The sequence below is a fragment of the Microtus ochrogaster genome, unplaced genomic scaffold, assembly GCF_000317375.1.
Source record: "Microtus ochrogaster isolate Prairie Vole_2 unplaced genomic scaffold, MicOch1.0 UNK21, whole genome shotgun sequence".
Classification (NCBI taxonomy): Eukaryota; Metazoa; Chordata; class Mammalia; order Rodentia; family Cricetidae; genus Microtus; species Microtus ochrogaster.
Window position 1 is genome coordinate 2,341,301 of NW_004949119.1, and position 25,865 is coordinate 2,367,165.

The 25,865-nt window shown below is 37.1% G+C and overlaps 1 protein-coding gene across 1 annotated transcript in view; it reads left to right on the forward strand.

Annotated features, from left to right (window-relative positions):
* Adk (adenosine kinase) overlaps nucleotides 1-25,865 on the forward strand; it is a 393,356-nt gene that overhangs the window by 111,853 nt on the left and 255,638 nt on the right. Inside the window, exon 4 of the mRNA XM_013353958.1 lies at nucleotides 19,251-19,329. Coding sequence (XP_013209412.1) covers nucleotides 19,251-19,329 — 79 coding nt within the window. The remainder of the gene's footprint in view (nucleotides 1-19,250; nucleotides 19,330-25,865) is intronic.

The window sequence follows — 25,865 nt, forward strand, 5'->3', positions numbered from 1 at the left end:
TTTTTTTTTAAATTTGGTTTTCTCTCTTCTCAGCAGTTTCATTCAAATGTGTGGTGCTCTTGGTCTCTCTGTTTTAATAGTGGGATAGTAATTGCATGGTAGGACTTGTCAACTGAGTCACTGTTAAATGTTTTGTGGAGTTTCATGATGTTGATGTTTGGCTGTTTCTTAGATTGGGCTGGTTCTAGGAAGACATTGTTTCTTTCATTCTAGGATGGAAGAAGGAGAATAAAATGTGAAGTTTCAGTTTTGTTTGCCAAGTTTGTATTAGCCTTTCTGCTGCCGTAACATTTTTCTGTTCTCTGTTTATCTTCTGGATGAGACACAGACTGTCAGCCTGTTGTGCTCGATGTTAGAGGGGAGTCTCAGGCTTAGCTGCTCTTTAACCTTTGGCAGTGCACCTCCACTCTGTTCTGTTTGTTTGGTGCTCCCCTCCACTCCGAGTCTCTCCATGCCTCCGTAGCTCTGCATCTAAGGTGTGCTCCTGTTTCTAGCGCCACTCCGTGAAGATCCCAGTGCAACCTGTGAGCTTCTTCTGGGTGGGATGACAGTCTAAATTTGTTTGCATTCCAAATTTCTTCTGGGCTTCTCTGCTCCCCCTTAAGACTCAACATTCTTGAATCTCATGGATTAATCCCTGCTGTTCTCTGCTTTTTACTGTCCTATGTTGCCATTATTTTCTTTGCTGCTAACTTTAATGTGGAGAGGAGTCCTAGTGTAGAATTCTTGGGTTTATTCTGCCAAGGTTCAAATAGCAGCTTTTGTGTTTTTTTTTTTTAATCATTTAGAAATTATGTTCCTGTCCAGATTCAGATAATCATATTAAGAGTTGGGAAAAGCATGTGTGATGTTCATTTGTAGCAGATGGATAAATTAATAGCCGGTGAATGGTCTTTTGTATGAGGATAGTGTTGATCTGGTGCTTTACGTCTGGTGATGTTGATGGGCTGCCTCGGTTTTCCTGCATCAGATGTCCTTGTTCTTATGAACTGCTGTATGATTCTTTTCTTTCTGGCACTAAATCAGAATTAATACATACCAATCATGACTATTTTCCTCCTTTGTAAGCTATTGAATAATGACTGGCCAATAAGATTCGATGGTATTCATTGAGAACATTTTATGGGTGTTTAGGGATGACAGGCACAGAAAAGAAAAGACATTCTTCTAATTTTTAGATAGTAAGTAAAGTTACACTTTTAACTAATGTAGCTATTCTGAAACTGTTAGGCCAAACGCATCACATTAAGGAAGAAACTTCGGTCTGTGAGGATGATATTAAGCCTAATATAGCTATGGGGGCCTCTTCCTTTTAGCACTGGGTTTTTAGTACATGAAAGAATTCCTCTGATTGACTTAGGACAACAATCAAAATAATTGTTGATACTTAGCCAGAAAAAGTTCCAAATAAACAAACATTGTAAGGTTCAATTTACATAAATGTGAAGATCAAAAGTGCAAATTTTGGAACATTAGTAACTATTGATTATGCTAAAACAAGCTAAATTGGAAATTCTATCATATTCCATTATTTCTCTTTTTGTCTGTAACTTGTGTGGACCTAAGATTTTGTTTGTTTGGTGAACTTGGTAATTTTAATCCTTTGTTTTGATTTGATTTGTTTTGTCCTGACATTTTAGCAAATCTGGCTTCTTGGACCAATTCAAAAAAGCATTTTATTTGTTCAAGAAAATGTATTTTCTTTACAAAGTTGCTTTTCTTTTTTATTCATGACTTCTATTGCTAAATCTTTTGAAGCACATGTTTTTGATGCTGGTGTTAACATTTTTAATTAATATTTTAGATGCTAAAGGTAACAGTTTAAAAGATTGTTTTTCTAGTGAGTGATTTTTAAAAGTGTCATTTGGTTTTATTTTACAATAGAATTTAATCTTACATGTTTTTTGTTAAAGTAATGTTACCCAAAAATCTCTTATTGAACTATTTGTGGTGAGCTTTTTAAGGATGTTTAAGATTTCACATGCAGTTTAACTGATCACAGATGAAGTTGTAAATTAATACCTCATGAGCATGTTTGACTGCAGGGCATTGTTTGTGAATCAAACCTGCTTTGTTCCTATAAACTGTGAAAGGGGCTTAAGCATATGGATTAAAACTGTGTGGTGATACCAAAGTACTTATGAAAAAATACTCTAGTTGGATCATTTAGAATGTAATAAAATATTATGAATAGCCATAAAATGTAATAATTCCCTTAAGCTTTTAAGAGTTAGAAGATTTAGTTTTTGTTCCTTTGTTGGAGGTAACCACCTTAGTAAAGAGAATGTTTTGCTGCCTTTAAAGCTGTGCCTAGTATTGAGAACCATTGACATAGTATGATGATGAGAACAGATGAAACTTCCCAGAAAATGTACATGTACCTTTGCATAAATATTATATTTTTATTTTTATTTCACCCATTATTTTTACAGAACCTTTATGCTGAAAAAATGTTCATTGGTATTTTCTAGTATAATATTATTAAATGACTTTTTTGGTATAAGATCAGGTATTTATTTGTTGGCACCATTTTTCATTTAAAATGTTTGAAAATCAGCTAGTAGACAATCTACTCTTTCGGCCATAATAAATTGTTAAGAATTTATTGAAAAAGAAAACAAAAACAAAAAACAAAACAGCAAAGAAGTTACAGGCTTTGCTCTGGGGGCCAGTGATGTTTTGTTTTGCTGAGGCTTGAGTTAGCTTGCTTTTTGAGGTGAACAGTAGACCAGGTTGTCTTAAGTTCTTGGAGTTCTTATTGGTATTCTTAGACCACTTTGATACCTGTTTTGAAAACACTGGACAAAGACAGTGAGGGAAATGGTTCTCAGGTTACAGTATGATCAGTAGGGTGATTGCTCCAATTGGAAATAAATTGTATTCATGATGATGCATAGAATATTATGTAAGACATTTAATTAAGTATTTTATATGCTTGACATACATACTTATGTAAATTGCTTTCTAAACAGTCCCCTAGATTTTTATGGAAGTGTGTTCTTTAAACAGTTTGACCAACTGTGGCCACTGAAATGGTTTTAATTGTCAGAAATTCCCTGGCGCATTCTGGTTCCCAGGAGGAAACAAATAGAGATTATAGGACTCGCTCTGTGTGTTGACTCTCGAGTCTAAACAGCTTCTGAGTTTCCTGTTTCTATTTTCTCATAATCTTGATAGTATCAACAGGGTGTCCAGAAAGGAATTATCCATTCTGGTAGTCAGTGATGGTCAAGCTGTCTTCTCCTAGTGTAACAACATGGGTCAGTGGAGACAATGGCAGGTAAACTCTTGACTTCATATCTACCACCACTTCATTCATGGTACCAAGTGATTTGCCAGTATTACAAATTTTATAGTCCCATAAACAGTCACATGAAGTAGTTGCTATTCTTATCATTAGTTTTTCAGGTGAGAAAACTGAGGTGTAGCTATTGTTCATGGTCATATATCTGGGTGTTAAAAAGGTGAGGTTTCGCTGTAGATGGCTTTTTATCTTAAGGCTCAATGTGAATACCAGTTGGAGTTATTTATGAATCACCAACACATATACATGGGAATGAGTGGATATGACCATTCAGAATAAATGTAGGTGAGGAGGGTTCAACTAGAGTTGAAGGAAAGCTACACATAATGGGTTGACCAGAGAATAAAACTTGCTGCTAGGTAGGTATTGTGTCTTACTAACTAAGTTATGTATGTAATTGGCAAATAAATCACTGACTCACTAGAAAAGAAAAACATAATAGTAAATTCACATGTATATAAATCTATTTTGTATAAAGCAAATAGAAATTGTTTGCATTTACAAGTTCATTTGATTTAGAAATCCTTTGTCAGACACTGATCCTTTTAGATGACTGCCTTCACTCCTATTTTTCTTTCTTGTTGTAATTTAAACATATGTACATGTGTGTCTCTGTGCGTGGGTATGTGCACATGTGTCCAGGTGTCCTCGGAGGCCAGAAGAGTGGAGCTGTAGTTACAAGAGGTTGTGAACTGCCTGGCACAGGTTCTGGGAACTGAACTAAAGTCCTACAAAAGTGCAGACACAGTGTACCCACAAGCGGGAAATAAATAACTCTCCTTTTTAGACAGAGAAGATGAAGTGCATGATGTCATAGTATACCTGAAAATCTGTGTCTTCCTGTAACCATATGGAAAATCAGTTTGTTCTTTCTTAGAATAACATGTTACATGTGTTTAGAGTTCATGGTATCAAGTGGAAGGAAGTCTAACTAGAACAATCTTGGCTAAACATGGAATTTTGCCATGTTTCCAAACTGGCGTGGTTGGACCTTAGGGGTGCCTAGACCCAAGGACGCGGGCTGTCAGGGGTTCTCTCTGCACTCTGTCTCTGGGTCTCAGTCAGCCGCACCTTGTCAGTTGCTTCTCAGTGGCACTCTTCAGTTTCTGCTCAGGTTTCAAGAGTTTGTAATGGGCTCATGCTAGCTTTTTTTACTGCTCACTTGAAATACTATCAGAACTTCTGATTGTCAGTTTTGGATGCTACATTTTATATTCAAGATATGCAGCCAGAAAAATAATTTAATATTTTTGTAAGATTTGCTGAGTATTTAATTTTTCTTCTGAGAAGTAAGTTCAAATGAGCTAGTTGTGACTGCATCTCTCTTGTCCAATGGCTGGAAAGTTTTTCAGTTTACACTTTGGATCACTTTATGAATTTTGCTATCTTTGACAAGTTAATATATTGATAAGAGCTTTTACAGAAGATATTAGTATTTTAATTTAAGGGTGTGAGAGAAAGAATGCCAAAATTTTTATTTGTTTTGATGATTTACATTTTATTTTTCTGAATTCTTTTTAAGGAAACCTTCATAAAGGTCCAGTTTTTTCCCCTATTGTTGCCGGTCACCTCAGGAGCTGCATGTGTTTGTGAGGGTGGCCCTTCACGATGGCTCTTAGATTAAAGAGAGACTGAGTTTTCTGATGTTTTGTGGAAGGTTATATTTAGCTGTTGGTATTTCGAGTTGGAACACTTCATTCTGCTGTGCCTTTAGTTAGTGAGTCATCTGGAGAAGACGGGCTGCTCTTGCTTTTAGGAAGAGTCTGCAGCAAATAATAATAAGTTAAGCTCTGGAGGAGATTTTCTGTCAAATAACAAGCTTAAAATGGAAAATGTTTTGTAATACATTTTATTGCCCGTATGCAAAATATATACTAAAGGATATAGAAGCATTCTGCTCATTATTGTCTTCAGCTGATAAAAGCAAAAAAAGTAGCTCTGGTGCCGTGTATAATGAAAACCATTTTCTACAGAGCATTGTATAGATTATTTTTTAGTTGTAGACAAGTAGAACGCTAGCATATGCTCTATAGAATTATTTCATTTATACAGTATTCAGCAGTGGTCAAAACTTGATGTTCGTTGTCCATATTGTGATGATTGAAATATATATATTCAAATCACATTTACCAAAAAAAAAAATACCCTTATCGCTTGACATTTACTTCATTTTGGTATCATTTTATTAGTCAAGATTCCTTGAGGGCTACGTAGCAGGGATGTAGGAGATGCAGATTCTAATTTTGAATCCCTTTGTATTATTTATGTCATACTGATTGCACACTTTAGCCATTTTGCCAGGTTTTGTTCCCAGTGACAGTTCTTGTATGAGGTAGTATGGGACAAAACAAAATGTGTTATCCTGGAAATTAAGCAACTTTAAAGTCCTGCGATTTAGATTTTTAAATCCAAGCTGTCATTTCTGGAGTCAAGTTGACTGCCTCTCTGAGGTTTGAGGCACATAGTGACTGCAGCACTGCAGCCAGGAACTGGGACAACACTCTTCTCTCTTTCTTTAGATTACTAACCTCACATAGGAGTGTCTACACTATTACTGCTGTGTAAGAATCACCACCCTGTATTCACTTCATGGGGGCTGAGATATTCTGGAGGAGAAATGAGGTCTTTTCGTTTTCTTTAGAAGAGGTTACACTTTGTTCTCCATACTAGTGGTTATTACTGTATAGCTAGTTTCTTCCTGAGAATGGTATCTTTTTTCACGTATGAAGGAAGCCTTAGCAGGAGGATTCTGTGCCCTTAATCATGGCAGTAGAAAGCCTGTCATCTTGGAGACATCAGTTGGCCTGTTCTTTAAGCATACAGTGACAGTGTCTGTGCTTTTGATATCCTAAATCCAGTCTCCAAAATTGAGCTCCTATTTCCTGCCGTCCAACCAGTTCTGCTTGCATGGTTCCTTATTTACCTAATACCAGTAGATGTGAATGCTTCCTGTGAAGCATGTGCATCCCAAGTTTCTGCGTGCATCCCAAGTTTCTGCATGCATGGGTGTGGGTACGTGTGTGCACTCACACTCATGTACCACCGACACATAGACAGACTCTCTCATAGTCTGTTTTTATTTCTTACATCAGCTATGTTTAGTTCTTCCAGAAATCTTACTGGCACCACGGATAAATGCATCCTAAAGTCTAGTCATTTCCACCTTTGCCAATAAAGCCACCTGACCTACCCTACTTCCCCTTTCGTGCCACCTTCATCATTTGTTTAAATTATTGCAGAAGTCTCGTAATCAGTTTCTTTCTTTCCACCATTACTGCTTTTATATTCTTTAGCACAGCTAACAGGTTTTTTTTTTAAAAGACCTAAGTTATATAATGAAACTCAGATAAAAATGGGCAAGATAAAATATGCTAATGAAAGGAAATATTATTTGCATGCAGTATGATTAGCTTTGTAAAACAAATAACAACTGAGGGATCAATGAGATTTATGAGCAGAGAAATGAAGGTAAGGATGTGTCCTATGCAAACCTGGCGACCAGAGTTTACTCCCCAGAACCCATGCAATAGTGCACGGAGAGAACCATCTTTACAAACTTTCCCTCTGGCCTCCATATGCAGACCGGAAATGCACATCACACACATCACACACACACACACACACACACACACACACACACACACACACACACACAATCAACTGAGAAATAATTAGAAACAAAAATATTAGTGGTTGATGATTATAGGATTAATGACCCAAATATTGTTTAATACTTTTTTATATACAAAGGCCATAATTTATAGATTAACCACAATATAAATGGAATACAAACAAACCAAGAGACTACAATGGTTTTATTTCAGAATGAAAAAATTGTTCACATTAGCATATCTGCTAATATAATTTATGATACTTTCCCGCGTGCTTCCTGAGGATGTCTGCATGCACAGGAGGTCTAGAAGACTGGAGCCAGGGAGCATCTCTTTCACTTTTGGTGTCTGATGCATAGCTTCTCCAGTGAATTCTGACCCTTTACAAGCTTTTATTTCACTGGGGCTCCTGTTATGCCTAGGATTTCATATAGAGCTTCCTTATAGCTCACAGTTAATCACTTCAAACAGTTATTGATGCTTTAGGATAAATTCCTCCTATTTAACTTATCTTGTAGTTCATCTTATTTTGTTGGTCCTAGACTGATGCCCTGTATTAAGAGGCTTCTGGAGAATTATTATGATTGTTTTCATAGGTGCTAGGAAAGTGCTTGGCACAATGCAATATACATCCTTATTAACTTTTTATGAACTAAGTACAACACGTAGAAAAGTATACAAATCGTAAGTGTGCAGCTGAAAGAATTACCTCAAAGTAAACATACCTGTGTAACTCCATCCAGTCCTAGAAATAGAACTTGGCAAGCAGACTGGAAGCACCTGGTCCCTTCCTCTTCCCCAGCGGTGTCCTCTATCTTCCTTTTTAACATCAGAGATTAGCTTTGCTATTTATTTTAGAATTTTAATAAATAGAATCATGTAGTGTGCGCTTTTGAATCTCATCGTGGTGAGAATGGCTCTGACTGCTGCATGGTGCAGGCTTTATTCATTTGCTCCTCTGGTCCTTGTTCATTGTGTGACTCCATCTCCGTTTTCTTGATGGAGATTCAGGTTGTTGCTAGTTTGACTGTTAGGAATAATGTTGGTATATGAGCCTTCTTGTGTGGCTCATGTAATTGTAGGAATGGATGTACTGGCTCGATAGGTATACTTGTCTTAAATTAACAATTTAAGAAGCTTTCAGTTTTAGTTTCCCAAATGTTAAATTCCCAGGAGCTTTCCACTTGTTTCACTGTTTTCAAAATTTGAGCCAGGGCTGTAGTTGTAGCTTAGAGATTAAAACAATTAACATGATACACAAGACCCTGGGTTCAATACCCATTACCACAAAAACATGAAAGGCCTGAGCCATACTGGTGGATAAGGGGTGTTTACTGAGATTTCTGTCCTGCCTGGTCTAGCAGCCGTTCAATCCCAAAGAAACACACAGAGGTCTACATTAATCATAAAGTGGTTGGCCTATTAGCCAGGCTTCTTACTAACTCTTACATCCTACATTAACCCATAACTCTTGTCTGTGTCAGCGATGTGGCTTGGTATCTTTTATCAGCTAGGCATTCTCATCTTATTTCCTTTGTGTCTGGGTTATGACTGCAGACTGAGTCTTTCATCTTCTCAGAATTCTCCTGTTCTCGTCGCCCTGTCTACTTCCTGCCTGGCTGCTGGCTAATCAGTGTTTTATTAAAGCAATATAACTCACAAATCTTTACAAAGTACAAGACCATTGTTCCACAGCAAAGGGGTTATCTCATTATAGTTTGATTAGGTTTTGTTGTTGTTGCTGTTGTTTTAGTCAATCTTGATTATTATTTTATTTTATTGTTGAATTAAGAGCAGCGGAGCTGCGTCCCCCTGCGTCCCCAGCACCCGGCCGCCCGCATGGCTAGCTTAGCTTATGCCCCGAAATAATTACACGGAAACTGTATTCTTTTAAACACTGCCTGGCTCCATTAGTTCCAGCCTCTTATTGGCTAGCTCTTACATATTGATCTAACCCATTTCTATTAATCTTTGCAGTCCACAAGCTGGCTTACCAGGAATGATCTTAACCTGCGTCTGTCTGCAGTGGGACAATCATGGCGACTCCCTGACTCAACTTCTTTCTCCCAGCATCCTGTTCTGTTTTCTCCGCCTGCCTAAGGGTTGGCCTATGAAATGGGCCTAGGCAGTTTCTTTATTAATAAGAAATCATTCCCACATCATTTTATGTGTATGGATGTTTTGCCTGTGTGTAGGTCTGTGTCTTTGGAGACCGCAGATCTTCTGTAACCAGAATTCCAAAGACTGTGAGCTGTTCTGTGAGTGAGGGGATTAAACCCTGATCCTTTGCAAGAGCAGCAAAAGCACTCAGCTTCTGAGCCATCTTTTTAGTCCCTTGGTTGCAACTTTATTAACTTGGAACTCACTGTCTGGCCTATAGTGGCCTTCAACTTTGCCCTTCTGAATGCTGAGATTGTAACTTATACCACCATTTATAGTTTACATGGTAGTGAAGATTGAAAACACCAACATATGACAAAGTTTGTGAATAAACGATGGATAGAAAAATTAATGTTGATAAATATATGAAAGGGTATAAGATTGTTCATCCTCCCTAAGAATTTAAACATGTTTTTATTGACAGGTTTCTTAAGTTTAAGTATTACATAATATTGGGAAGGCATAAACCATATATGAGTTTATAAATTATTACAACCTCTAAAGTTTAAATTTATATTATCAAAAATATGAGTCCCTTTTGATCTAGGAATCACTTATTTGTATAAAGAAGTTTGTCATTATAAGAGAAGCACAGCATAGATTAATCCTCCTCCAAAAATTCTAGATAAAATGTAAACATGTCTTATTACAGATTAGCTTGTAAATATACCTTGGAAAATTAAGAATCCACTTAAAAGGAATGGACGAGATAAAGCAATCTGTGTTAGTTTATGAAATGTTCCTCACTGGTCTCCAGTTAGTGGAATTGTTGGGAAGGATTAGAAGGTGTGTCAGTTTGTTCAAGGTTTAACCTGTTTCCCCATCCACAGTGCACTCTGGGTCTCCTACTTGTGATTTGAGACATTAGCTCCCAACTATTCCCGCTGCCCAATTAAACACATTCTTTTATAAGTTCCCTTGTTCATGTGTTTTATACATCCAAGAGAAAAGTCACTAATATAAAACCTCAGGAAATGTTGTTTGAAGGATTATAAATTTTATTATATTTGTGAGGGAAGAGTTGAACATGCATAGTAAATTTCTGAAGTACTTAGTTTGATAAAAGTTTGTTACTTATTTTGTTATGCTTGTTTAACTAAGCTGCCATTATGCAAGCTTATTAATTCAGAAACAACTATTCAGTATTACTTTTATTTTTATCATATGACTTTTAAACCAATGCATAGTAAAAGGTATGTACTATGTTTTATGTTTTATTAACTGCTACAGATAATAGCACACCGCCTAGGATAGTACATTGCATGAATATAATCATTTTCTGAATTCAAAATATGACTTCTTTAAATTTGTTACTTACATTTTACTTTTATTTTATGGTGTGTTTTGCATGTGTGTATGTGTGTGCACCTCATGTGCTCCTGGTGCCTGAGTAGGTCAGGAGAGGGCGTTAGAGCTGGATTGTAAACTCTCCAGCCCAAAAACAGAATTGATTTTTGAGGAGTTTTGAAAGTTTTATTTTATGTGTGTGTCCATCCCTGGGGTTGAACTGATCATCAGACTTCGCTGTAAGTACCCTTATATAGCAAACCATCTCCGAGTCCAAAGCAGAATTGTTCACAAGAACAATTAAAATTGATTTTAAAACAAAATTTGGCTCACAAAACAGAGTCTGCTGACTGTTATATTCAGTGTGTTCAATCATTGCCCTCTTTATCAAATAGGTAAAACAAACATCTTACCTGTCCACTGAGGAAGAGTGACCTAAGTTGAAGTCAAAGAGCAATTACTCAAAATAGAGACTTAAGAGTTGGGACCATATCTGTCATTGTTTTTGATCGTTATGACCTTTTTTCTGTTTTTTAAAATAGTTTTAATAGTATCGGTGAGTGATGTTTGAAAGTTAAATTCAGCTTCTTAATGTAACTGTGACTGACGACTTTCTCGCCACTGTGCCGAGTAGAGAATTACAACAGAGATTTTATGCCGCATCCTCATTGCCTCTGCTGCAGCTTTCACACCTCACATCTCAGTGGGGTCGTTCTGATCAACAGTGTTTATGGTTCACATGTGTGGTTGTGCTGTAACAGTGTTTTTATTTAATTTTTATTGTATGTATGTGTATTTGACCTGGATGAATATCTGTGCAGTGCCCCTGGAAGCCAGATGATGGTGTTGGATCTCCTAGGACTGGAGTTACAGATATTTGTGTTGTACCCAGTGGGTGCTTGGAATCCAACCCACAAGGTGCTCTTAACAGCTGAGCCTCCACTCCAGCCTAGAGTTACTCCTGTCTGTCTACCATGCCAAAACAGGAAAAGAAAACTCCATGGGTCAATCCTATGAGCTGGATTTTTTATATTCTGCTAAAAGAGTTCTATATATACTGCCATGACCAGACTAAGAACCTGAAGTATTCCAAATTCACAGGAAGGCATTTCTCCTGCAAATTTAAGGAGTATCCCAGAATTTACCACTACAGACATTACAGGCTTGCTCACAGAAACACAAAGTGAAAATGTGGCTGCACACGAAGTTTGTTTGTAAAAGGATCATTAGCCAAGCAATAGTTGTTTACTAATGGCAAATTAACACAAACTCTATTATGTCAGCCAAGAAATTCATTTAGAAAATTAACTTTGGGTAAGGAGTCTAGACTTTGATGACAATAGTCACTTTAAGATTGAGGACACTGAGCTCGACTCACGGGTCAACCAAGAAGGTAATTTCCTGTGGTTTTCTTCAGCTGCTTTTTGGCTTTTGTTTGTTAATTCTTCCCTCCCCCCACCCTCTTTCTTTTTCCTTGCCCCTTGCCCCCTTCCTTACTGGAGTTCTCTGAATAGCCCAGGGTGTTCTTTTTTGTTTTGTTTTGTGTTTTGTACCTTAGTTTTCTAAGACAGAGTTTCTCTGTGTAGCAATCCTGGTTGTCCTGGAACTCACTCTGCAGACCAGTCTGACTTGGAACTCACAGAGATCTGTTAGCCTCCGCTTCCCAAGAGCTGGGATTCAAAACATGCGCCACCATTGCCTCTTACTCAGGGTGTTCTTAAACTTGCAATCCTTCAGCTCTGCTTCCTGAGTGCTCCCTACATATGGAGTGCGCCACCTCCTTTACCTTCTAAAGGTCTTTAGGAACATGCAGATGCTACTGACATTGACTGCTTATTCTAGGAAGTCTGTGTGGAGGGAGAATCTTCAGACATGACTGTTTGAAAAGCAGCTGAGAAAAGTTATCATTCGAGATGAAGTTTATTGAAGTAAGTGGTGATTAAAAACATTAGGAGCATAAAAAGCTCACTGTGGTTTCTTGAACACCTGTAGCTTTAGGGCCACAGGAGAAGCAGGGATGAGGCAGCCCAGGTTCGGGGAGAGTGTGTCTCCAGTAGGATGCTCATCCCTTGTCCACTGTTCTCCCTGAGTTCGCTGTGCAAAGCAGCCTCCCTGGTTATTGTGCGGGAGCTCTCATGCAGACACAGTTCTACAAGCTGGTTCTTTGAATTTGTTCTGAAGTAATCAGAGCATTAATCTAGTTCATATATATATAAAATTTATTTTGTTTACTGAAATATTTTGATCTCCTGGTCAGAACTCAGATTTTCTAAAATGACAAATTTCTTTACCTTCTGTTATTGAACATTAGAAGACTTTGAAAATTAGCTTTTGCTGCAGATTTTTATATCACTTCTTAAAATTTTTGAAGATTTACTTATTTTTGTTATTTTTTGTGTTTGAGTGTTTTGTCTGTCTGTATATATGTGCACCACACCAGTGCCTGGGTCTCATGATTGTCAGAAGTGGTCTCCAAATCCCCTGAGACTGGAGTTATAGTGCTCAGCTGCCATGTGGGTGCTGGGATTCAAACCCAGGTCCTCTACAGGAGCAAGTGCTCTTATTCACCCAAACCACCCAGTCATCTCTCCAACCCACCATTTGCTACTTTGCAATTAGTTCTAAATTGTAAGCAGCCAGCGTTGCGTTTTGTAAAGTTCTTTGCCAGCAGCCACTCACTATAATCAGTAGTAATGTCGGGTTTTCAATAAACATTTTATTTTTCTTCCAAAAGTTCAAACAAGAATTGTTCTTATTCATTCAGGCACTGAAATTTGTAGCAGATAAGTTGTGCTCAGATTTTAGCCTCACCAGTTTCTCTTTAGACCTTTGTACAAAGACAAAGGTAGCCTCCTTGGTTTGAAGTCCACTCTCCATCCTTTGCTGAGGTCAGAGTTTCTGTCTAATGTTGGATTTGGATGCTGTTTACATTGCAGCAACATACTAACTGCAGATTTAAAAAGTAATTCTAATGGAATTCTGTAGTGCCTTCTTAGATGAATGTTCTTAGTGTAAACACTGTGCTTCTTGATTGTGCTAGTATTTGGCAATGGCTGTTTGAAAATAGCATTTTGAAAGCTGAAATAATTTATGATAGATTGTGCTGAGATACCAATATCTACTATCAATTTTATTTCCATCTGCCCACACCTCTGTGTGTGTGTGCTTGTGCATGTGTGTCTGTGTGTGCACGCTGCTGTGTGTGTGTGTGTCAGTGTTTGTGGAGGACAGATCTAAGACAGGAGTCTGTTTTCTCTTTCTACTACCATGTGGGTTCAGGAGATTGGACTCAGGTTGTGAAGTTTGGTGGCAAGTACCATTACCTGATGGGTCATCTTGCTGGTTCTTGTCATGAATTTTGTTGAACATAATTTTATTCCTGATAACAACCTTCTGAGAGTGTATGTTTTTCAAATGAAGTTTCATTGCTGGGACTATCTTTCACACAAGAGTGTTTGTAATCGGTTGCAAAGCGCTGAAGCCCGGAAATAAGGCACCCATGGAGTTTCCCCAGTGTTCTGATGGTTCCTAAGGGATCTTTGTTTACCTCCTGGTTCCTGACATCTCTGTAGAGATGTTTCATTCTCTTCTTATCTCATATTGAGCTTCAGGCTTTATTTGTAATGTTTGCTTTCATGGAATACTTTTCTCTAAGGCACTTTGTGTCTTAATTATAGTGCCCTCCCTTGGAGGGGGGAACCTGTTTATATTCAGTTGGATTCAAACCACACTTCCTGTTTTAGAGCAGATTTATCATCACCCTTCAGGCTGTTCTTTAATATAGAGCTCTTTAGAATGAATATCTTAAGCTGTTCCCCAGATGTTTTAACTTCAGCAAACTTGTGGTTTTCTTTATTGGCATCTTTGCTTGTAGTATTCAGAAGATGAAAGAAGATATCTTCTGAGTATCTAAACACATTTCATATTAGTTTTTGAATGTCTTTTGCTGCCAGAGAATGCATATAATACTTACCCTGATAAAATTTCATAATCTTTTCTTTTAAAAGGGAATGTCAGAACGATAATTCCGTTAACAGTAATGTAAAAATAGTATTGTCTGTTGTATGTGGTCTTGAGTTTTCATTGCTGTGCAACTCATATTTTGTATAGCTGTTAACATTTAATTCTTTAATAGCTTTCATTCTCCACTTATTCATACAGTAAAGATTGAGATGCTTTGCATCCAGTATCTTTTAAATTATCCAGAAGTTTGAACTTAAAATATTAAAGATGTCAATCAGTTCCTTTTTCAAGATGGTTCTCTAATTGAAAATTCTCTGTGAAATGAGCAAACAGTTTTCCCTCCACAATTATAAAGGTAGCTAATAAAAACCTATTGAGTGTTAAATGTATTCAAGGTAATGACACGAAAGGGTGAAAGAGTGTGCTGGAGCTCACTCTGCTGTCCCCACTCTGCCTCTTAGGTAAGGAATTTGAAGCCCCTATGTGATGTGAGTTGCTTAGAAGCATTTCTGTGGTGGGTGACTTCATTTCCTGCCCTTGTCTCTTCGTCTTCCCTTTAGTGCTTGCTAGACTAGCTGCTCTTCAATAATATTTTCTACTTTCAACTCTTCTTCATCTATCTTTCAGAGGACACCAATTTTAAAATTTATTATAATCTTATAGGTTCCTATAGTTTTCTATGTATGCTTCTCCAATTCTTCCTTTTCATTTTCCTCTCAGTATAACTTGCACTTGTTGATCAGATACTATTTATATAAAGCCATAGGGTCTTAAGCTCTAACATGTCAGATGCCCCTCTTTTCTCTAAGAATCTAATATGGAACAGGAAGAAAGACTAAATACTATAATAACACCCAGGACAAAGCAGGAAGACAGGCACACTTTAAGCTGTTATAACACCCAGGACTAAGCTATATCAAACTGAATTTTTAGTTTTCATAGTTCAGTTTACCTTGTTTGCCTCTATTCCTCAAGCCTGAACTTCTTGAACTTTCAAATGAGACCCATGGATTTTGGACCCATTTAATTGTCTAGATGTAAGCCTTGTTGACACATGTTCTCCCCCTTCTGTAGAGAAAAATGTTGACCAAGCTTAATCTGTTTTTTTCTTTTTTCTTAATATTTATTTATTATGTATACAATATTCTGTCTGTGTATATGCCTGCAGGCCAGAAGAGGGCACCAGACCTCATTACAGATGGTTGTGAGCCACCATGTAGTTACCGGGAATTGAACTCAGGACCTTTGGAAGAGCAGGCAATGCTCTTAACCTCTGAGCCATCTCTCCAGCCCAAATCTTGTTTTCTTAAAATGATCAATCCCTCGGCCCCTCCCCCCACCAACTGCAGAGAAGAGGGAGAAGGCTATGGCAGGATGTGCCATCCGAGGGGATCTACAGTTACACTTCTGTCCACTTCTGCTGCTCGTTCCTGCCCTCGTTCACTTCCCCTTTCCTGGACTGTCTTTTATTTTGTGAGGTGTCGTCCAAGAGAACTATTTGTTTTTGAGGTGATTTTTGTTAGCCTCAGCTTGCCATTCAGCTTCAGAATTGAGCAGTTATGTTACTGGACAGATGTGAAGTTTGATAAATATCAGATTGCTTCTCTGTAGTGTAGCTTCCTGTTACTGGCTAAAAGTGTGTGATGTGTGAAAGAGCGCTGCTGGTCTGAGCCTGTTCTTGGAGTAGTTCTGATCTCCATGGAAATGAGCATGCTTCTTCGCTAACTTTATTTCTATGACTTTTCTAGTTGTTGTCAGCAGGAGTGTTGGCTATGACACATTATTTGTTACTCGGAATCGGAAATCCAGGATGTTATATTTTGATAGGGATTTAAATGCCTGCTTGAGTGTTTCTGATGAGTGATTTGTTTTTAAAGTTTGACAGAGAAAAATGATTAGCTGTTGCTCAACCATTTCCATATCCATTGCCTATATTTCTGGAACTTGTCTGTGATTGGAGAAACTCTGCCCCATGGAAACTGTGGGCTTTGATAAAAATAAAGAAAGATGAAGAGAGTGTGTAATCTGTGTTTTGGAGTTAGCCATGGGTAGGATGTCATTTAGGCTTACCAGGGGACTATACGTGTCATTCTGAGGATCACTTTCCTACAGTATTTTTCTGTCCCTTGCATGACTTAAAACTAAATGTCAAACAATTTACTGTTTAATGAAAATTGTAAATGTGTTTATTGGAATTTTGTTGTGTGTTTTTATGATTGGTTGAAACCTAATGTACATGCCACTTATGTAAATTTAGAAGTAATCATTTTAATCTATACTTGGAAAGTGCTTTTCACCAGTATATTTAATTATCACATATGCTAAAAAACTTTCATCTTCAGAGTTACATAAATGGGAATAATTAAACATTAAAACATTTTAGAATTGAATACAGGCTTATCTAAAGTAGCACATGCTTAAAACCAGCTTCTTATCAAAGAAAATAGAGTTAGGCAGTAGAGAAATACCTCTAAATTACAATGCTCATCGACTAATAGTTTAGCTTTGGCTTTGGATGGCTGTTACTTTTTCCATCTTTTTCAAATATACTTAAATATAATCACATGTGGGGATATTCTTTTGGCTTTTATCAGACTGACATTTGAGTGATTTTTTTTTTAACCTCACTAAACATTTGTGGTAAAAGATTTCAAAGCTTTGAATCTTACAATTTGCTTATGGATTTCCCTCCTCTGTGTTATTCTATTAACATTTGGTCTTAATAAGTATAACCTGTTTGGAATTACTGTCATTTTAAGTTTATTATTTGTTTAGATGAGAAGTTTAGGAAACAAAATTGAAAATCCAAACTTGGCATTACAAATGCTTTCTCAGGTTAGCTAACATCTTCAAGTTTTCCTGTGAAGATTTTAATTGTGTTATCTTCCTGAATTGTTTGAAATTATTGGTGTTTGCTTCTATACTATGTAATCAACATAGTGTGAGGTCCTCTTTTCTTCAAATGTATGCTGAGTGTACATATGTGCCCCTTCTCTGCCCCACACCAGAATTTTCTTACTCTACTTTGGCATAACACAGCATCTTTAGTTTTGGGGGAAATGGAAAGCAGTTGCCATTAGAAGCAGAACTTGTGTTGTGTAGCCTGTGTCTGTATACTTTCCTGTTCATAATTCTTGTTTCATAGAGAGTAACTGGTGGTGTATTATAATTTATAATTATGGGATCCTGAATTTCAAGTAGAAGTTGCTACATATCACATAAGTAGGAAATTTATTAATTAAGAATTAATTAAAGCCAGACGTGGTGGTGCATGTTTTACCAGGACTCTCAGGAGGCAGAGGCAAGTGGATCTCTTAGTTCCAGGCCAGCTAGAGCTACATAGTGCTACATAGAGCTACACAGTCTTAAAAAATCAAAAACAAAAAATGCAAAACAAAGAAAAAATTAACGTCTTTACTGGAAACCTTTAATTGAAAACTGTCAATTTTTTTTCTACATCTTTCATCTGTCTTGTGATTCCAACTGGCAAAAACCCTGTCTTTTGCTGTTTTCATTTATAGCCTGATGTTAAGTTGAATAAAATGGGAAGGGGGAGCTGCATAGTGAGTATGAGACCATCCTGAGAAGAGTATCATTTTCCAGAATTCTTACAGCTTTTTAAAGTGAACCTTTGCAGAGTTTTAGACACTCAAAAATGAAGGTGATGGAAAATGTCTGTCAGGAATAGACATGCTCACATGTTAAATGAATAAATCTGCTACTAACTCCAGACCCGTGTTCTGGATGGGGGTGGGGGACAGCATAAGGCAGGTCCCCTTTCTAATGCGTTATCACTGGTCCATCCTAATTAGAGGTTGTTAAATGTGGGAAATCGTGTCCTGTTATGGACCTCAGAATCTCAATGCAGCTTCTCAATGCTGGATTTTCTCCTTTTATTCCATCAATGTATTGGATGGAACTAGACATATTCCTTTGAACCAAAGCATTTAAGTGATCTCTGAGGAACACACTTCATCTTCTTAGGAACTTTCCACCGTGGTGTAATACAGGTGACAGAAGTCAAAAATGTCTACAGACCAAGATTTAGAAAAGCCATGCAATTAATTCTCTAGCATTAAGAATTTCAAGCATTGGTGAGTTTCTTCCTGTTGGTTTTATGGTTTTTAAGCCTTTCTACACACACTGGAATGATATCAGAAGTCAGTGATAAAAAACAAGTCAGGGAAACCAGTTTCTTAGTTCACATGAAAAATTAGGATAGCGACAATGATTTATATCTTCTGAAGTCGAGCTCATCATTATATATTGAAGTATAGTTTGCATATAAAAACATTTAACTCCTTATATGTGAAATTTTAGATTTGGATATTTGTACTTTTTAACCATCAACAAAATTGAAAAATTTTCAATTTTTGACACATATTTCTTTGTAATTATTTTCTTTTCAGACCCCCTCATCTGTGGCAGCTGATTTCAACCCCTATTGCTTTGTCTTAGCCAGAATGCATAAAAAAAAAAAACAAAAAGGATTGATTTTGTATGTTTGCTATTCTGTCTGACTCCTTTCACATAGCTGACAGTGTTTTTTGAGCATAATCCATGTAGTGGAAGACATCAGTTCACCTCTTCTTACTGTACAACAGTTTCCCTCCTGGGGACAAGCCAGTTTATCTCCTAGGACTACAGGCTACACCATCCTGTCCAGCAAGATTCTGGCAGTTTGCCATATGTGACCTTCATTCAACCACTCTATTAATTTTATTTTGTTGTCTAGTTTGTATAATGGCTTAGTTCAGAAAGTATATGTTTTAGATTCTTAACGATAAGTATTTACAAAGAAATTTAATTCATTTTTGAATACAAATAAATGATTTTAGGATTGCACTGATTATATTTTAATTAGAATTTGCAGTTTGTGAAAATTGACATATGCTAACTTACCTTCTCCTGTAATTTCTTTGTAGGTTTGATGAACTTGTAAAAAAATTCAAAGTTGAATATCATGCTGGTGGCTCTACCCAGAATTCAATTAAAGTGGCTCAGGTTGGTTAATTATATTAAAAATTAATGAAAATGTTTCAAAATGAATCTAAACTTTTAGTTATTTTACATATTGTTTTCCAGTTTACTTTAAATGTTTCAAAAGAGTTTTGTTCATTTTCACTTCAGTCTTTAACAACACATTTAATAAAAATAATTTTAATTGTCTTTTTTATAAGCTTAAAGAGAATTTAATATATTTATTCATTACTATTTTTGTATGTTAATTGCGTTGTAGAACTTCTCATTTCATAGATAACTATAATTTTCATTTTATAAGTGAATTTTTTCTTTTGTTAATTTTATCTAATTTTGCTTTAATGTCAACTACTTTGACAGTTTTGCCCCTCCATCCTTCCGTCACTTAATGCTTCCTTCTGTTATTTGAAGGCAGGGTTTACCTATATAGACATGGCTGGCCTAGAAGTCACTGTGTGGACTACGTGGGCCTCAAATTTGTGATGATCTGCTTGCTTTTGCCTCTGGAGCACTAGAATTACAAGTGTATAGAACTTAATGTAATTTAGAAAATATTCATTTTAAACAGGTGATTGCATGCACCTGTAATTTTAGGTATTTTATAGGCTGATTGAGGAGGACCATGAATGTGAGGTCAGCCTAGGAAACAGTGTAACCCCGTTTCCAAACAAAACGAAACCTTTTCTTTTTATGTGGTGTGTAGAAAGGATATTGCTACTATCTATAAACATTCTTCATTATATAAGTATGTGAATACAAATATCTATCTCTTCTTGTTTGTTTTGTGATAGAGTCTTACTGTGTAGCTCTGACTGACCTGTAATACCCCATTTAAGCCATGATGGCCTCAAGTTTAGAGATCTGCCTCCTGTAGCCTCTGAGTGCTGAGATTAAAGTCAGGGGTCACCCAAACTGCCAAAGTCTATGTGTCTTTCTATCCATTTAAATGTCCGTATCTAAGCATGTGTCTTATATACTTGCATACACATGTATATTTTTGCATATGTATTTTTGCATACTTTAGAACTGTCCAATATACATGTATATTTACTTGGATATAGAACTATAACATTCATTCAGTAGTATTGGAATAAACACAGTTTGAAATATAGTCTGAATCAACAGCTAATCTAAAGTTAAGAGTTAATGTTAGGGGCTGGAGAGATGGCTGAGCAGTTAAGAGCACTGACTGCTCTTCCAGAGGTCCTCAGTTCAATTCTAGCAACCACATGGTGGCTCACAGCATCTACAGTGGGATCTAATGCCCTCTTCTGGAATATTGTGTACATTCAGGTAGAATGAACACTCATACATTTAAAAAACAAAACAAAACAAAACTCCCCTTTTTTTTTTAAATTTTAAAACTCTTAATTTGGAAGGATATGAAAAAGATAATTGCTATAATTTGAAAGTTGCCTTACTATCTTATTCTGTAATCATAGTTTAGTTTTCATGGACTAGGGTCATTCTTGTTTATTTGTTGATAAATGCTTTCTCTATTAATTCTAATTCACTTAAAGGACAGGAGAAATGACAAATTAAGAAATAAAATCCAAAGAGTTTCCTCCTTTTTTCCCTTCCTTCTTTCCTTTTTCTTAACTCTTACTTGATTAAAATATTCAATTGAATTACTCTACCTACCTCTAAAGCTCAAAGGTTATAACGTTTAAGATGGTTGTTGTTTTGAAATGGCTTAAGACTTTTTTCCAGTTACTTCTTTTGTTTGATATGAGTGAGCTCAGATGAATTGGGGATAAAACAACAAAAGAAGCAAAATCCAGTGTCATAGCCCAGGCCCATCATACCAGCTGCTTAAGAGTCCACTACAGGAGCATCCCAAGTTCAGGCATGTCTAGGCTACTTGGTGAATTGGAGGCTGGCCTGGGAAACTTGGTAAAACTGTTGTCTTAAAATCTCAAAGAAATTTTGGTTCCTCTAGTTTATTATTTGAAGACTTTTTTACAATTCTGAGACCATTGTCTTGCCTGCAAGGTGGGCAACTCTCGTAATGTCAGCTCAGGAGGCAGCAGCTGCACAAGCAGAAGCGCAAAGCCACTGAGGACTGCCACGCAAGAGTCTCCTGGATTTTATTTTTGTATTTCCAGTGAGGTGCTTGGCAGGGTAAAGGCATGTTCCTCCAGACCTGACAATCTGAATTCTGTTCCGAGCATTCACATGATGGAAGAAGAGAATCTCTCCCTGAAAGTTCTCACTGGCTTCTGCAAATACATGCTGCTCACTATATACAAAATAAAGTTTGATTTGTTTTTAAAAATGAAAGACATGAGAAAAAGCCTTGGGCTGTATAGCACACAAGGCCCTGGGTTCTGTCCCCAAAGTCACATACACAAAAGAATGACTTACATTTCAATTTTGGATATTATATTAATTTTTTCTGACTACCGTAACAAAATACACTGATTGAATAAATTAAATAACAGAAGTTTTCCCTCAGATTTCTGAAGGCTTTAAGTCATGGTGAGAACACTGTCAAGGTCGTTTTTGTGTAAATCCTTTCTTCCTCTCTTACAGACCACTGCCCTCTTTGATGTCCTCTAATTGTCTTTTCCTCTGTGTTTTTGAAGCAAGAAATCTCTGGCATTTGTTCTTTAATACCACTACTATTACTATGTGCACACTCTCCTGACCTCATTTCATTGAATTCCTTATGATGACGAAGGCTGGGAGCTCACCATGGATTTCAGCAGAGAGTAATGGGGATGATGCTTTTCTGGTCATGGCAGGGATTTTCCTCACCTCTCTGATTCTCTCCACTCTTTACTTTTTCACTACTGTTGACTGTCTGAACACTGAAATTAAATTCTCTTATTTCCTAGGACTCTTAAATATTTCATATCTTCTCAAACTCTATTAGTTCCTATTCAAAGGGTTTTCTTTTTGTTTTTTTAACATTTATTTTTCCTACTCTACTCAATAAGAAGTCCTCTAATAAATAATCAAATGAAATAAGGAAAATGAGATTTATTAGTAAGTATCTGAGCAGTTGAACACCCTGTGTCCTAAAGATGATACTGTATATTGGTATCACTACTAGAGAATGGAATGCTTGTTCTTCAGTGAATTAAAGCTGATATTAACCCCAAGACCCAGGTGTTCCATTTCTGCATATTCTAATTTGTTTATGTCCTCCTAATTTTCAGTCTGAAGCACAAATTCTCCCTTATAATGGTACATGGAAATGAGTTCTTTGGGTAACTAGAGTGGATCAGTGTTCTTGTAAAAGAGAACTTCAATTGTGTTCCATAAGATAAGCCAGTCACACTATCACATGCATATTTTATGGCTCCACTTACGTTTGGCATCTGCTATATCCTGATTTCACAGAGAAAGTAAAATGGTCACTCTCAAAAACTGGAAGGAGGAAAAATGGGGAGTTACTATTTAATTCATACAGAGTTTCTTTTTTTTCAAGATGGCGGTGTTATTGGCACAAAGAACCTAGATATACTTAATGCTAGTGGCCTGCATGCAGCCATGTGTTTCATGGCAGTGGCGGGGCACTTAGGGGCCTATGTATTGCAGCAGTGTGCTGCTGCTGTATTAGTCACCGACTGCTCACCCTCCTTAGTCTCTGCAGACTCACCCTGTGTTATTCTTATGTAATGAAATGCCTCACAGCATGTCTCAGGATGTAAGTCACTGCCAAGGAAAAACACAGTTATAAAGGGATTAAAAGAGTAAATTTTCTTTCATGAATAATTTGTCACCATCCGTAAATTATAAAAGATTTTACACATTTATTTAATAATTAAGTAACATTTGTAGGTCAAGATGTGGGCTTGGTCTGTTGTGGCACATACTTTTCATCTGGAGGCAGAGTCAGGTGGATCTCTGAGTTCAAGATTAGGCTGGGTGTGTAGGCCTCTTCTGTCAGACTCCAGAGAGGTGGAAACATTCTTGATAATAAATGTGTTGTCTTGCTTACAGTTCTGTCTGATATTACCAGTAGTCATATTTTATACTTCATGTGATATGACATATCCAGGCGATGCTCTTACCCACTGAGTCATCTTTCCAGCCCTCACGTCAGGGAAATGTTCTTAAGCCCTTCTGTATTTTGATTTATCTAACCACAGTGAAGATTTTAATGAAGCCACAATCATATATAATAAACATATATTCATTGATGTCCTGTTCAAATATAAATTAGTGTAACATGAAGAGGGGCAGGCTTGTTGGGGTTTTTTCTCCTTCCCAGTTCCTACAGCTGTTTAGCTCCAAGGAAAATCACACAGAGATCTCTATAAGTTATAATGATGATTGGCTCATTAGCCCAGGCTACATCTTAGCTCTTGTAGCTTATATTAACCCATTGTTCTTATGTATGCTAGCCACATGTTTAGGTACATTTCTCAGCAGGGCAGCTCACATCTTGCTTCTTCTTCGGAGTCTGGGCAGGAGTGGGAGGAATCAACTTCCTCCTTCCCAGAATTCTCCTGTTCTTATTGCATCATTTCTACTTCCTGTCTGGTTTTTCTGCCTATACTTCCTGCCTGGCCAATCAATGTTTATTTAAAACTTGATTGACAGAATACAGACAATTTTTCTGTACCAAATTAGGGCTTATGTATATTTGACTGATGGGGGAGAGTCTTCTGTTTTGTGTTAATTTCATTGGTCAAATAAAGAAACTGCCCTGGCCCTTTAATAGGACATAAAATTAGGTAGGCGGAGTAAACAGAACAGAATGCTGGGAGAAAGAAGCTGAGTCAGACGGTCGCCATGATTCTCCTACTCCAGATAGATGCAGGTTAAGATCTTTCCTGGTAAGCCACCTCGTGGTATACACAGATTATTAGAAATGGGTTAGCTCAATATGTAAGAGCTAGCCAATAAGAGGCTGGAACTAATGGGCCAGGCAGTGTTTAAAAGAATACAGTTTCCGTGTAATTATTTCGGGTGTAAAGCTAGCCGGGTGGCAGTACGCAGCCCGCTGCTCCTATTACTACATTTGACCAACGATATAGAATCAAACATCAAATGTTGGCAGTTTCTACACACACCTATTTTCTTCTATACTCTTGTTTTCTGACACAAAGTCTCACTGTGTATCTCAGAGAGATCCACCTACATCCTCTACTTTGTAAATACTGTTTTAAAGGTGTATACCACCACATCAAGCTAAATATCGATTTCTGTTCATATGTATCTGTGCACTTTCCCTTGCCTCCCAAACCACCCAGTGTAGGTTCTGGGAACTACATTCAGGTCCTCTGGAAGAATAGCTACTGTTGAGCCATCGCTCCAGCCCCTTCTTACACTTTTTATTTTTCTTACCTATGATCATAATGATCAGACCCAATTAACCAGACCACCCAATTTCAGTGTGTGATGTTTTTATTTACCATTTTTTAAACATTGAAGTTAATTTGAACATTCAATATATATTGCATTGGCATTTAATAAAATTTTCAATTTGAAAGACACAGAAGATGGTCTTCATGGATGTGATCCTAAGAGTGCCTTTGGTCTTGGATTATGGCTTAATGTCTTAATCGGACAATGTTTGTCTACCATGTGCAAGCCCTGGGTTCAATTCCCAGTTCCCAAAAGATTAGTGAAAAGATAAATATCATTGGGTATGAATCCAGAAATACAATAAAAATTGGGAGGCTGAAACAGGATTCCAAGTTTAAGACCAACTAGCAGGGACCACACATTAAGAACTTATATCAGTAGAGTTAATAATTTGAGACTAAAGAATATGTCTGTTTACAATACACTAAGCACATAAAAGAATCACGTTGAAGTAGAAATTTGCATAGCTTTCCAGAAGTGCTTGATAATATTTGAGCAGGCTCTAAATACCCTGACAGAAACTCATACAAATAAAAATATTGGCTTCATTTTTATGTAATAAACGTGCTTTAAACTTATAGATTAATTTTTTTCCAGGAAAATGCACTGAAATTCAATAGAATTTTATTAGCCCCTTAACTAAACTTTGGTTATAACATGAAGGTCCTGCTTGTTGGAGGTTTCTGTCCTGCCTGGTACCCTGCAGCTGGCAAGCCCCAAAGAAAATCACACAGAGATCTCCATAAGTTATAAAACTGATTGGCCCATTGGCTCAGGCTTTTTATTAACTCTTGTAGCTTATATTAACCCATTATTCTGATCTATTTTAGCCATATGGCTCGGTACCTTTTTCAGCTGGCAGGTCACATCCTGCTTCCTCAGTGGTCTGGGCTGGACTGGGAGGAATCAGCTTTCTCCTTCCCAGAATTCTCCTGTTCTCATTGCATTACCTCTACTTCCTGTTTGGTTTTCCCGCCTATACTTCCTGCCTGGCCAATCAGCATTTATTTAAAACATGATTGACAGATTACAGACAATTCTCCCGCACCATTTGTCTGATTAACTCTGTGCTTTAAAAAAACCATTATTTTGGGCTGGAGAGATGGCTCAGAGGTTAAGAGCATTGTCTGCTCTTCCAAAGGTTCTGAGTTCAATTCCCAGCAACCACATGGTGGCTCACAACCATCTGTAATGGGGTCTGGTGCCCTCTTCCGGCGTGCAGGCATATACACAGAATACTG